General features: G+C 51.0%; 1 protein-coding gene across 1 annotated transcript in view; it reads left to right on the plus strand.

Moving 5' to 3' along the window:
- The first annotated feature begins 319 nt into the window (after window positions 1-319).
- Window positions 320-13754, plus strand: part of IREB2 (iron responsive element binding protein 2) — a 42464-nt gene continuing 29029 nt past the window's right edge. Inside the window, exons 1-2 of the mRNA XM_040642921.1 lie at window positions 320-476; window positions 1888-1977. Of these exons, the coding sequence (XP_040498855.1) occupies window positions 458-476; window positions 1888-1977 (109 nt within the window). The 5' untranslated portion in view covers window positions 320-457. The remainder of the gene's footprint in view (window positions 477-1887; window positions 1978-13754) is intronic.

The raw sequence follows: 13754 nt of genomic DNA on the forward strand, positions 1-13754 counted from the left end.
GAGAACCAGCCCAGCAGTCCGATGGGAGGGGAAGGCCTGGAAACCGGGCTGGGCCCGCGGCGGCTCGGCGGTGGGGGCCCTGCGGGACCGGGACGAGGGGGCCGTGCCGAGCGTCCGGGGCCGCGGGGCGGGCCAACGCTGTTACCGGCGGAGTTCTCGCGGGAGCCCGCGCGCCGCCCGGCCCCACAGCCCCCGCCGGACGCCCGCGAGCACCGCCCCCTGGGAGCGCCGCCCCGCGTCTTTCTTTGTTTCCACGTCCGAAGATCTCGCGACAGTCGGGCGGCAAATCCCGCGAGCGCAGGCCGGCTGGCGCTGCGGCTCTCGCGGTGTTTGCGCGAGACTGCCCCCTGCCTGCTCCCCCGCCGGCCCGCCCGCCTTCTTCCCCTTTCCCCGCCGGGCCTCCCCCGCCTTCCCCCCGCGGGGCCCCCTCCCCGCGGGGATACTATGGTCCCCGGCGATGGACGCCCCAGGTGCAGGTCAGTGCCGGCCCGGCGCCGCGTGGCTCGCTCCCGTCGCCGGGGGTCGCTCGGCCGGGGCCCGCGAGCTCGGGCCGCGCTCCCCGGGGGCCCCGGCCGCCCTCGCCGCGGCCCGGGCCTGCGCAGAGCCCCCCCGCAGCTGCGCGCGGCCGCTCCTCGGCAGCCCTGGCCGGGGTCGGGGGGGCCGCCCGCCTTGCCGCAGCCCCCGTCCGCGGGGTCGGCCGGTGTCTCCTAGCTGGGGTCCCGCGGGCCGCTTGTGGGCCCCGCCGACCGGCCCGAGCCCCCCCGCCCTCTGCTGCGGGCCCCGGGCAGGGGTGGGGGGCGGTCAAGGCCGGGCTCGGGTCACCCGGCGCTGCGGCGCTGCCTCTCCCCACCCCCCCTGCCCCCCTGTCCCCTGCCCTTCCTGCCCTCCTCCCCTGCCCCTCTGCCCTTCCTGCTGCCCCCCTGCCTCTCCTGCCCCTGCCTCCCTACCCCCATGCCCTTCCTGCCTCTTCCTGCCCACCCCCCTGCTCCCCACCCCCCTGCTCCCCTGTCCACCTCTCCCCCCACCCCCAGCATGAGAGGGAACACTCCTGCTCTCTGAGGGGGCTGTGCTCCTGTCTTCTGCCCTGGACTCACGGGTGCTGCCCTCACGGAGGGTCCTGCCCACCCACAGCGATGAGTCTGCACAAAAGACCTGACCTGAAGGTGTCTCCCCCCCCCCCCATGTTGGGAGCTGGGGAGCGCTCCAGTGAGACCCCCAGGTTCATGTCGTGCAAAACCAGAAAGACGTGTTCTCTTGGGGAGAATCTGCTAAATTACCCAGATATTTTGTTGTTCATTTCTACCTACAGTCTAAGACCTGGTAGTCTTACCTGCTAAGTTTTGTGTTTTGGTGTGGTTTCGATTTTGTCCATGTTGAATGCTCTGTGAAGATTGTCATTCGATGATTTTTGAAAAAATCAGTCCTTCTGACAATTGTCACCTTCTCAGATTGTTCTGTCTGTACGTCGCATTTTTCAAGACTTGTCTTCCCAAAACGCCTGTACATCATTTACACCATTCTTGTTTGTCCTTTCCGGTTATTCTTTGTTACCACGTTTCAGGAGTTAGTATCTTACCTGTTTTTATTTGACAGAGTCCTGGTTTGATCTGTGTTGTCCAGTACGGTGGACGCTGGCCATATGTGATTATTTAAATTTAATTTAATAAAAATTAAATTTTAAAATTCAGTTCCTCCGTTGCTGTAGCCACATTTCAAGTGCTCAGTAGCCACGTGTGGCCAATGGCATCTTACTGGACAGTGCAACTAGAGAACATTTGCAACATTGCAGAAAATTCTCTTGGACAAAGTGGGCTTCCAGTTATTTTCATTTTAAATTAAGGTACTTTGTAGCTGTGTTTAATGAAAGCATATATATATTTTTTTCAGGATACGCCTTTGAGTACCTTATTGAAACGTTGAATGACAGTTCGCGTAAGAAGTTCTTCAATGTACCTAGACTTGGAGGCACCAAGTATGGTAATGTTACTTAAACTTTGGGGGGTTTGTTTAGTTTGTAATAATAAAAATGCATTTGCTAAGCTGAGCTGAAGAAATGTTAGATTTACTCCCACCATGTTGTAACATGCAAACCTACACATAATCTCTAACATTTTAAAAACTCCTTTTGAGACAACTTTTTGTTAGAGGAGGGTGTAAGTCCATACTTTAACCTCTCATTTTAAAATGTAAGTTAATTTAGCAATGATTTTTTTCCGCAGAGAAACTATTGCAATTTAAAAACAACAGTAAACCCTAACTGATGATAGTCTACACCTATTACACGCATGCTTCAGTTTTTCAAGTGAACAGAGCCCACGATTCTTTACCTGTAATACCTGAATAGGCATCGTCAGCGGCCCCTGATGGAGTGGTGCTCCAGTACTGCGCATGGTCTACCCTGGATTGTGCGCCAGCTCTTCTGGCAGACCTTTGCAGGCGCCTGATTAGGGCCAAACCTTTCTCTGAGATCTCAGAAGAGTGAACTTGGCTCAACCCTAGGGAATTGGTTGGAAGTCTTGACTTTATTGTCAGTTGAGCACCTGAACCAGCCAATGAAGAGAAGACCTGTTTGGAAAAGTGGTTTTTGTTTGTGTGGATTTTCTGGGAAAACTACTAAGAAAGATAAATGCCAGATCTGTTGCAGTGCATTTTGGAGGGAGCTCTCCTTTTAATCTTTTCTTATGCTATTTAATTAAGATTGCTTTCGTGATTTTTCTGTAGATTTTGATGTATTTAAATATTCTAGACTGCCACTAACAGTTTTTCTTGTACATTGTGAGAAAATTTCAATGTGTTGGGAGAAGCAACCTGTCTTAGAATTAGGTTGCCTTTAAAAATAAGAGGTTCACCAAAATGAGAGCAGTACCCCTTACCTTCCATGTTGAGGTGCCGTGATTTGTACTGAGACAGGTTGGTCATTTTCGTAAGCACCACGTGTCTTTAATTCACATTTATTTTATCCTTTCACCAATGATGAGTTTGTATTAGTTTTGAAAAGGGAACAGCTAAATTGCTTATACATAAGAAAGGATTTTTATTTCCCTTTACTTCCTTCTAATATTTAGTGATTCTGGCCTAAGAGTTTCTTAAGCCATATTTTATAGTTTAATAAATAATAAAAGAACATATGTGAGGATATTTTAAAAATTGGGCGTAAGTTCTTTCTGTGGATAATTTGTGGAAATATGCTTACTTGAAGATGGTCTATGTTTCTGAAATGCAGAAAATCAGTAGGAAACTTTCAAAAACAATTAAAATGCATTGAAAGAGAATGGTTCATGATGTAAAAGCTAAATTTTCTCTGGCAAATAAATTTTCACGGGCATCTAGAGGTAAATGAGTCCCTGCGCATCCAGGTTTTATAACCAGGATAAATACGGTAATAACACACCTGTAAATATAAATGCCTTCAAAACAGAAATGTGGTGTTTATTTCCATAGGATTAAAGCCCTGTTTTATTCATAGAGTGGTTATTATGAAAGGCTTATTAATAATTACTAGAGCAATTTCTTAGTAATTACTTGAGGGAATAAAATTTGAAAGAATTGACTTGGAGAGAAAGGAGTAAGTGGAGTACCTGGCTGTTTTACTTGTTTGTCATCAGGACAGAAAGTGTGTGTTGCCCTTCTGGAGAGACCAGACTGAGTGACCTCATAGACCTGTGCTCAGGGGGCTTAGGCGGTCACTGGGGCTCGGGCCCACGTGCTGGTGCCGGCCGGGTGGAGAGCTAGCTGTGGTGAGCTCCCTGCCAGGGAAGGGGAGTGTGCTCTGTCCTCCCATCCTGGGGATGAAAGACGGGGTGAACTCCTGTCAGCCCCCTGCTCACGTGTCAGGAATTCCTACAGCACGGGGAGCTGAAACCCTTCTGTACAATGACTTTAACAAATGGGGTTTATCTTTCTCATGAAGCAGGAATCCAGAGTTGGCAGACGGACTGTAGCGCGCCAGTGTCGGCAAGGACCCAGGAGCCAGGCTTCTTGTTCTCTGTTTTGCTTTCATTCTTTGGTGGCAGATGCTGCCGCACCTCCAGACACTGCCCGTGTTCTAGGCCCCTGGAGGGGCAGCGGGGAGAAGAGCCCCCACATGGGCCTGCAGCTCCTCAGCCAGAGTGTCACTGGCCGCTGTCCCCTTCAAGGAGGCTGGAGGACAGAGGGGGTAGCCTTCCAGCGTTTACGGGGGACAGCGCAGGGAGAAGTGCTTGCACAGTTGGGGAGTGAACCAGCCTGGATTCGTCCTTCCCCGGGGGATTCCTCCTTCCCCTTCCTCTGTCTTTCTATGGGGCACAACACAAATCATTTGATTTCTGCTTTTTTACTGCCATTTTATCTTTTTACTTCCCAGGCTTACACTCACGGGATCTTTATGGAAGTGGACACCTTGTGCACATTGATTCCATTTTGGTCTTATATAACTTCACTTACAGGAAATCACATTTTTAGGGATCCCGAGCTGCCCGTGTGGCCCTTGAGTGCACTGACTGTGTCCTGGAGAAGTCAAGTAACTGTTACTGTGAAAATAGACCTATTTCCGAGGGGAGAGAGATCACTGCTCTCAGAGCAGTCAGAGGCTGCTTTCTGAAGGAGTGAGGACTTGAGCTGCTGGTGAACAGAGGGACAGTCCACACTCGGGGAGTTAGGTGCAGGGAAGGCCTCCTACAGGCTGAAAGGAAGGTGTGGAGGGCAGAGGAGGACATGGAGGGGCTGGCTGTCATGAAGCCTGTGGTGGAGACTAGCTGTCCCTGAGCAGTGGAGCCCCTGCTGTCCTTCAGCTCAGCCTGGCACCCTGTCTGTCTCCCTCCCTGACCTGCAGTGAAGCCAAGGCCGGGTTTTCCTAATCCTAACTTGCAGCCTCTGGAGAAGTCTGAGTTTTTAGGAGTGTTTTCATTGTTTATAAGAAATAAGATTGGGGTTGAGAATCACAGAAAGACCACATTACAAGCGGTGCAGAAACAGTCTCTTTGTGGATGAGTCGTACAAATATATGTGGACATGCTGTTTTTAACAGCAATGTGGCGTATGTTGGTTTGTAACCTTTGTTTACTGCTGTCTCGTGAACGTCTCTCTGTGTCCTGGAATACTAGTACCCGCGCCGTTTCTGAACCTGCTTGGTTTCCGGGTCGAAGCGGCAGTCCAGGTAGCAGGGGATACTGCGACTTCTCAGCAGCCTCGGATGGCTGCACAGGACGGCCCAGGCGGGTGCACCGCGGCTTAGTGTGGAGCTTGTCTTCAGCTCGTCCCTGTTGACACAGAGCTGCTCTGTATGTGTGACATTTAGTTTTGATGCGAGCTTGTCGTTCTGTAGCATTAGTGGATTGGAAGTGTTCCGTTCCCTCTGTCCTTGTCAGCGGTCAGCGTTTTTCTTTTCTACCTTTGCTGTATACTGTGTGTTCAGTCTTCACCCTTAACATAAGGAACAGAAACTTAAGGAAAAATGTTGCAATTTCCAGACATCTGAAGACAGAGGAAGAAAGCATAGTCAACGCTCATGGGAACCAGGATTTCTAAGCCAGAGGCTGTTCTTTTTGTCACTTGAAGGCTGTCTGGTCTCTTCTTCCCTGTGTCCGTTTGAATATCTACCCCCCAGCTGTCTATCTGTGCAGCCCGCTCTTACTCACTTTGTGTAATGCCCAGGGTAGCCACTGCTGGCCATGATGTTATGATTGTCTTACTGGCCAGTTAAGACTGGTTGTACCCGTAGCTGACTTTTTTGCCTCTTGCTTTAGCCTAGTTTATCTGGGCTTGTCACATGTCTGTTGCAGGACAGTTACCTTGCTAGGAGGGACCCAAGTCCGTGTTTTCTAATCTTGTCTCTTCCCTGGACTCTGGAATGCTCTGGAATGGGCTGTGTGTTCGGTTAGCAATGAAACAGTTTGCTTGCAGAGTAGACACACAGTGCGTACCTTTCCAAGGATTACTTATACCTAATATGATTCTACTATTCCAGGTGTGACCACGGACTCACCAACCCTCCACATTTTGTCCAAGATTCTGTTGATTTTATCTTTGCTTTTGTTGACGTTTTCTGTTCTAGATTTGGCCCTTTGGGTGGCCAAGAAGAGACACCCATTACCTCAAGCAAAGACGGGTTTGTCATGCTACCGAGCTCCCAGGCTGGTGAAATATGGCTGTATCTCAAGAAGATGGACCAGGATTGAGGAAGCTCTGTGTTTTTCTCTCTCAGGGGTTCAGGTCTCTGTGCCCGCTACTGTACTGCAGCCTAGCCTCCTGCCCGCTGACTTTATACGGGGCCCCAAGTGGCAGCCTCAGCCCCTCGCTTAGCTCTGAACCCCTTTCTGGTTCAGTCTGTGTCCTGGTTGCAAATTCCTGGGAGAGGAATGTAATTGTCCTCATGTATTTTCCCTCATGAGGCTGGTGGTCACCCACCTGCCCAGGTTTGGCTCTGGCTTCTGTTCTGTAACCAGGGAGGTGATGGGACACAGTGAACCGTCGGTTCCACGGGTGGCTGCACGAGCCCCGCGGGGTGTGCCTGCTGCGTTAGCAGCCACTGCCAGATACATACTCACCAGGACTGAATGGGAAGAGTAGGTGTTTCTGCACTTTGATCAATAATAGGTATGATTTTTCTTATTTTCTGCACCTTTGTGAGTAGGGAAAGAAAATCTGAAAGAAGCAGGAATCTGTTTTCTTTTTTTCTGCCTTCTTAGACTCTATTTGTGGCAGTATAATTTTTTTAAAAACAGGTCAGTTCTTTATTGGAAATCTATCCTATCCGGCTTGGTACTAGTTAGAGACAGAAATGAAACCTGGACTCTGATCAGACGTGGGTGTGAGTTAATCCTGTTGCCAGATCTGAGGGGGTTACAAGACCTTCTGGAACAGTTTCTTAATCGTTTCTCCAGGGCCCTGGCTTTGACCGGGGTTTCTAGGTTCACCCCGGAGCTACTCCAGCAGCCCTGGCTCTGTCTCTCAGTCTGAACTCCAGGCTACCGTCCTTGCGGCTTTAGGCAAGCCTAGAGTGCTTGTGACTGTGTCCCCCTTTCTTCCCCTGGTGTATTTTTTGTGTCCAACTTAGTTTCTCTGGGCCGCTTGTTAGCCAGTTCATGTTGCTATCGCCTGTGGGTGATTTCTGCACCTGTTTACACCTGCAATTTTCACGTGTGAGGAATGAACAAAGCCCTTTTATGTGGTATGTGCATCTTTGCTACATTGCTTTGTAGCGGGCAGAAAAGATTGTTTTATCTCTGCTTTACACACATGGGGAAAATGGGGCTAAAAATCTCAGTCATTTGCCTGATGTCACATTATCTTGTAAATGAGGAGATTTGGTTTCAGACTCCTGTCTCCTGATTTCAGGCGAGTACTTTTCCCTGTTTCATTCTTTTCTTTCCGAGCTTGATAACGGTAGTAGTAAATGTGCTAGTATTTGGCGTATTTGCCATATGCATTCTGTGGCAAGTTCTGTTTTTGTCCACCTGACCAAGGTCCCACTGCTCAGTACCTTTACCATCTTCGTGGTGGAGGGGAATCTTGGACCTAACACTGTGATTCTGAGGCCGCTGTGTGTGAACTGTTGGTGGAGGCTCTGTGCTCGTGCTTACAGGGACCACAGACAGCAGCCACCTCGACCAGCCGGCCGTCCTGGTGGGGATGGTGGCCTGTATGAAGGGGCAGGTGCTCCGCGTTTCCAGCGGAGATGGGAGGCTGGTATTGTAAAATGTTCTGATATATAAAATGGTACAGCTCTACGGAACAGGGCCAGCCTGTCTGCGGACCGGCGGTCTGACCCCCACCCTGGGAGAGACGCCGTATAGCCTGATAAGGCAGCTGTTCAGCCTTGACTGGGAGGCTCTGCAGTCCCAGAGGCCTGGCTGTGCCGGGTCACAGAGTAGACCTCAGCATCCTTTCCCAGAGCCTGAGACACCTGTGGGATATTCCACCGCATCATCGATCAAAAGGGTATCAGTTGTTATCAGCTCATTTCAGAGGTGTGATAACACAAATTATCGTGCTTTCCCAGTTTAAGTTACCCGTTTGTCCTGGTTCCCACATGTCTTTCTGATCACCTGTCCTTAGAGGATTAGCTTTCTGGATTTATGGAATTCTAGAAACTTCTGGTTAGAAGAGGCAGAATTACCCAGTCTACTTCTCTGCTTGGTGCACAGATCTGTCAACAACACTGTTTAATTCGTTCAGCTGACATTTATTGGGTACTCACATGTTTCTGGCAAATGTGAGATGGCTGAGATAGCATCGTTGTGCTCAAGAAAGCACATGGCTTAGTATTGAGGATATAAGTGGAGAATATGTAAATACAGGGCTTTGTTGTGTTATATCAGTCTTGGTCCAATCTGGAGACAGGATGGGGGAGTTTAATAGAAGTCATTATTAACTGTGATAAAGGAGTAGTTGTAAGATGTGAGGGAATCATATGGTACTGTAGGGCTGATAGAGAGCACCCAAGGAGGGACCAGCTGGAAAGGGGTGCAGAGCTCATTGGAGAAGGTGTGGTTCAGCCCACTGGATAGCAGGAAGTTTGCTGTGTGGCTGAGCTGGAGCTGGCCTGGGGTTGCTGGGTAGGCAGAAGGCAGCCCCTGGAGTGCAGGCAGAGGACTTAGGTGACCGGCGGCTGGTGGTGTGGCCATGCATGCACTGAGAGAACAGGTGCGTTGAGGTTGAGGTGGCCAGGCCGTCGCCCGTCAGAGTGCCTGGACCACGTGGGGGCTTGCAGAGGAGGTCCAGAAGCTGGCTGGACAGAGGGCCTTCTGTGCAGGAGTGTCTGGGTCCCCGTCCCAGCACGGGCAGAAGTTCTCCGGAGCATGCAGCTCGCTGTGTGGAGGCTCCGGTTCCCATGTTGGGTGGGCTGTCGCGATACTAATGTGTGTGTATATACTTTTTATATGTTGTGTCATGAAGTGTGTCCACATTGGAAGATCCGCGTAACTTAGTGAACCTTTATTCCTCGAAGATCTTCAGCGAATGTAATGAGCAGACGGCGGTGGGACTAGGTCGTGAACAGACAAGCTTATTTTTGAGCAAACATCTGCCAAATACCAACATTTGAGTAACTGTAGTCTGTCAGTTCTTTCAGGTGGAAATGGTGTTCTTTGGAAGAAGTGGCTGATTTAGCTTGCAGTTCAGACCATCACACAAGCCGGTGTTTTTCCCCAAGCAACCCTACTTTGGTTTTGAGCAGAAATGCTGTGTACGTACTGTCAGTTTTGTCACACAGAATATTTAGATTTGGTCTCAGCGGTTGAGATTTAATAAAAGGAACACTTGGTCTGCTTCCTCAAGGGCATTCTTTCTTAAGTGAAGCTGGTATTTTGTGTGAAAACGAACAGTGCGAGGAGGATGAGGACGGTTTGGCACCGCTGCCTTCAGCTCGGCTGTGACACCAGCAGTCTGCCCACCGTTGTTTTCGCACTGTCAGTGCATGTGTCAAGGTGATGACAAAGCAAATAATGTCTGAGTTGACCTTGCAGGTTCCTGAGAGAATTTAGGGGCCTTCCGGAGTCCAGGGACCACTGGCATGGGGTAAGCATGGAGGCGGAAGGCAAGCCGGGTGAGAAATGACATTGCGGTGGCTTGGGCGAGATTGGGGGTGGCGATAGAAGTAGACAGATTCAAAGGACGTGTGAGAGGTGTCCAGAATGCTGCCGAGTTTTGATAGCATACGCCTCTGGGGGGGTGCTGGTGTTGTTTACTGAGCTCGGGACACTGGAGGAGGTGGCGGTGTGGGTGGGCAGGGATGTCACAGGGATTGCTTTAGGTCCTGGTGAGTTCGGGAACGTATCAGTATTCCAGTAGAGGTGTTGATGAGGTGATGAGGCCTGCGGTTCTGGAGCTCAGAAGAAGACCCAGACTGCAGAGGAGGGTTTGAGATTGTGGGTGCAGAGGCCGCAGGAATGATGAAGACTCCCGAGGGGGGACAGAATGGTGAGAAAAGAAGTGAGCTAGATGGGAACGCTAGGATCAGGCAGAGTGCTGGGGGGAAGAGGCCTGGCTGGCTCAGTTGGTAGAGCGTGTGACTCTTGATCTCAGGGTTGTGGGCATAGAGCTTACTTAAAAAACAATAAGAAATAAAGATTATGCAAAGAAGTAGAGGCTGGCCAGGAAACCAAAACAGGGCTGCCAGAAAGTGTTAAGGACTGTAAAGGATCTAGAATTGTACTCTCCTTGCAAGTTAACAAGTTAACCTGGCATAGTTTTATAGATGCGGGCAGAAGACACGAGACTCTGGGATCAGAGACAATGGGTGGTTTATTACCCACAGCAAGGTAGTACCAGCATTTCTGTTGGTTTCCCAGGCCCCAGAGGTAATAAGGGGCCCTGCTGCTTTGCGGCCCCTCTCAGGGGATGAGGCCTTTCTGCGCTTGCCGTAGGGGTGCTCCCATCTCGTGTCCTCTTGCGGCACGCTCTGGACCTGCCCAAAGCCCAGGTCATCGGGCCGGGGAAATGGCCCAGAAATGGACTTGCGGGTGAGGTCCAGGTCCACCTGCCTCCCCCTGTCTCCCTATTCGTACCTCCCTGTCTCTGGGTCCACCTGCCCCCACCCGCTGTGCTCACATGTGCTCAGACCTGGCTGTTGGACTCAGTTGTGGCCAGGCCCCTGTTTTTACTGGTGATTTTGAAGAGAGCCAGATAACACGTGTAGCACGCACAGTGGTTGTGTTATAGGAAAGGAATTCGGACTTAGGGGACCTAGATCTTTCGTAATGGACAGTAGGCATGCCTGCGTTTTGTTCCAGAAGCAAAAGGCTATCTTCACCTTCAAGGCTATTCACTGTATTAACATCATTTAAAGAAAATCCTGGAGCAAAGGCAGTTAGTGCCTGTGCTTGCAAGTCATGCTGAACTGCGAGGTGGGAGACGTGGAACACAGTCTTCCTGCAGCCCGTTAGAAGCGGGGGGCGGTGTGGGAGCTGGAGGGAAAGGGTTTCACGAGGGACAGAATGGTTAGCTCTGTTGAATATTGCTGAGGGGTGTTGTTTCATTGGTGTTTTAAGGCTAGAAATCAGATTAGTGTGGGCAGAACAGTGAATGGAAGTATAGAAAAATGGACATCGGGCATATAGTGACTCTCAAAAAACCTCGTTGAGAGTTTGAGGAAAGCAGTACATGTCAGCTATGTGTGTGACGCTGGGGCTAGAGGCCGTTGAGTGGGGAGAGTGCGGTTGAGGGCTGCATTGCAGACGAGGGAGAGAGGACGGTGGATGGCTCCGGTTCTGCCGTGTGCCAGCAGGAGTGGGGTGCAGAGCCCCTCCCTAGAGGTGGGCACTTAGTAGGTCCGCCGCTGCCTTCTCAGATGGAGAAGGAGTAGCTCTGGGGCAGCTGGGCTTGTGGGTGCAGTCGGAAGAGGTGGAGGTAGGAGGTAGGGCTGGGTCCCGCAGGGAAAGTGGCGATGAGGTGTAAAGGAGATGAAGGTAGAGTGAGGCCCTGGCTGACACCGCGGCCACGTGTTCACACTGGCCCGTGTCTCTGGTTGTTGTGGGTTTCTCTCTCTCCCTCCTCCTCCTCACATCACCACAGTGAACTCTCACACGCACGAGAATGGGTAGTACACACAAAATAGACTGAGACCCCCATACACTCCTGGAGGGGGTGTAGAATGGTGCAGCCACTTTGGAAAACCGTTGGGCAGTTTCTTAAAACGTTAAGCATAAGTTTACCATATGACCCAGCAGTTCCGTTATTAGGAATCTACCCAAGAGAAGTAAGAACACTGATCCACGCAAAGATCTGCAGATGAATGGTCTGAACAGCATTACTCATAGTAGCTGAAAATTGGAAACCACCTCAGGGTCCTTCAGTGGGTGAGCAGATGGACAGAATTTGGTAGGTCTACACCGTGGAATACTCTTCCGTGACGGGGGTTGAGTCCGGATACGTGCCACGGCGTGGCCACACTTGGGAGCATGCTGAAAGCAGCCAGACACAGTGAGGGACCTTGTCGTGTGATTGCATTTGAATGAAATAAGCCACAGGCGGCAGAGCCGTGGAGACCCAGTAGCTGAGTGGTTTCCCGCCGTGGGAGAGGCCGGGGGCGGGGGCACTGACTGCAGGTGGGCAGGAGGGACCCGGCGGATTTGTGGTGCTGACCGTACAACTTGGGAAGGGAGACTTTCATGGGGGCAAGATAGGCCTGGATAGCATTATTTTTAAAACAAAGTTTTTAAGCAGGAAAGGAACATGCGGTTCACCGCCTGACACAGGTTGGTGTTCTGATGCACTGAGAGGATGAAAGAAGAGAGGGGCAAGTGAGTGCGAGTTTGGGGAATGAGAGGTCTCACCACCCGGAACGTAAACGGTGGAAGTGAGGGAGCACGTGGATGGGCGGTGCTCGGGGAGAGAAGTGCTGTGGGAGCAGCGCCTGGGTGCGTGGGGATCAGACATTGCGGTGGTGTGCGGGCTGCTAGGATGGTTTGGTTGGAGCGGGAGGGTGCGTGTGGAGGTGGGGGGGTACACAGGGAAGAAGCAGCGTGCCGTGCCGGGGAGGGGAACACTAGCGCGTCCGCTAGCCTGCTGTCTCTGGTTATGGCTCTGCAATACCTGCCTGTAGAGTCACCGCAGGGATTAAACACCAGAGTGCAGGGAGAGCACCTCGACCTCTGCTCCCTAGCGGGGCCTGGTAAGTAACTGTGGGTGTTATCATTAGAACAGTTGAGGAAGACGGGGTGCCTGGGGGGCTCCGTCAGTGCATCATCTGCCTTCGGTCAGGTCGTGATCCCGGGATCCTGGGATGGAGTCCCGCCAGGGAGAGAGCGAGTGAGTGTGTGCACACAAGCAGGGGGGAGGGGCAGCCCCCCACCCCTGCTAAGGAGGGAGCCCCACGCTCCCTTGGCACACAGGCCCCGGTGTTACCCACACGAGCCTCCGCGTAACACGCTGTTGTCTTGCCCTAGACCGGGTGGTCCAAGAGAGGCAGGCTGGTGCTGGGGAGCCGCCCGCGCCGTTGGCTCCGCCACGCTCTGTTGGTCACGCAGCAGGTGTGGAAGATGGCGTGATGGTGAATGCCCGGAGGGGAGGCTGATAGTATTGTCTGGGAGGCCGGCGAGCACAGAGAGGAGGTTCGGGCCATGGCTGATGTGCACCTGTGTCTCTCCTTGTAGGAGCCGCTGGTAGTCACGACATGTAGGCACATTTGCAAGTTAGTGCTTCTCAGTGACTGTCCCGTTAACATTCCTGACCCATTTTGTTCTTACAGCACAATTATGTGATAGTTGCTTTTAAATTTAATACTTTAATTTTCAAATGATAGAATTAAAAACCGGTAAGACCACTAAGGTAATAACCAAAACAGTAGCCCATTGCCCTAACCTGAATTTCCACTCTGCAGAAAATACCATTTGTATGTAATTCTCTTGGCTGTTTCTTACGGTAATTTTCTCTGTGTTCCTAAGTAGCCTTGCTTATACACCTGTTTTTTGATTTTCAGTTTTAGACTTCACCAATTTTCTACTGTGGAAAATACGAAGTTGGCACTTTTCTACGTATATCCCATGTGCTACTTCTTAGTTATCAAGTCAGTATTCCACGTTTACATTTTGACGGCTGTAAATGTTCCCAGTCAGTCTGTGTAGTAAATGACGATTGCATCTTGTTTCTCTTACAGCCTTTTATTTTTTCCTGGAAGTAATGATTATCTTTTTTTGTTTGCTAAGTTTTCTGTGTCTTTATCAGTAATTTCTCTCCAAACTCTTTAGAAGAACTAAACCCCTCCCAGTAGAATCCGGTAGTCTCGCAGTTCATTTTCCCCCCTTCTCTTGGCAGCGTCCCACCTGGACTTCTCACCT

Source organism: Ursus maritimus, unplaced genomic scaffold (assembly GCF_017311325.1).
Source record: "Ursus maritimus isolate PB19 unplaced genomic scaffold, ASM1731132v1 scaffold_27, whole genome shotgun sequence".
NCBI classification, from domain to species: Eukaryota; Metazoa; Chordata; class Mammalia; order Carnivora; family Ursidae; genus Ursus; species Ursus maritimus.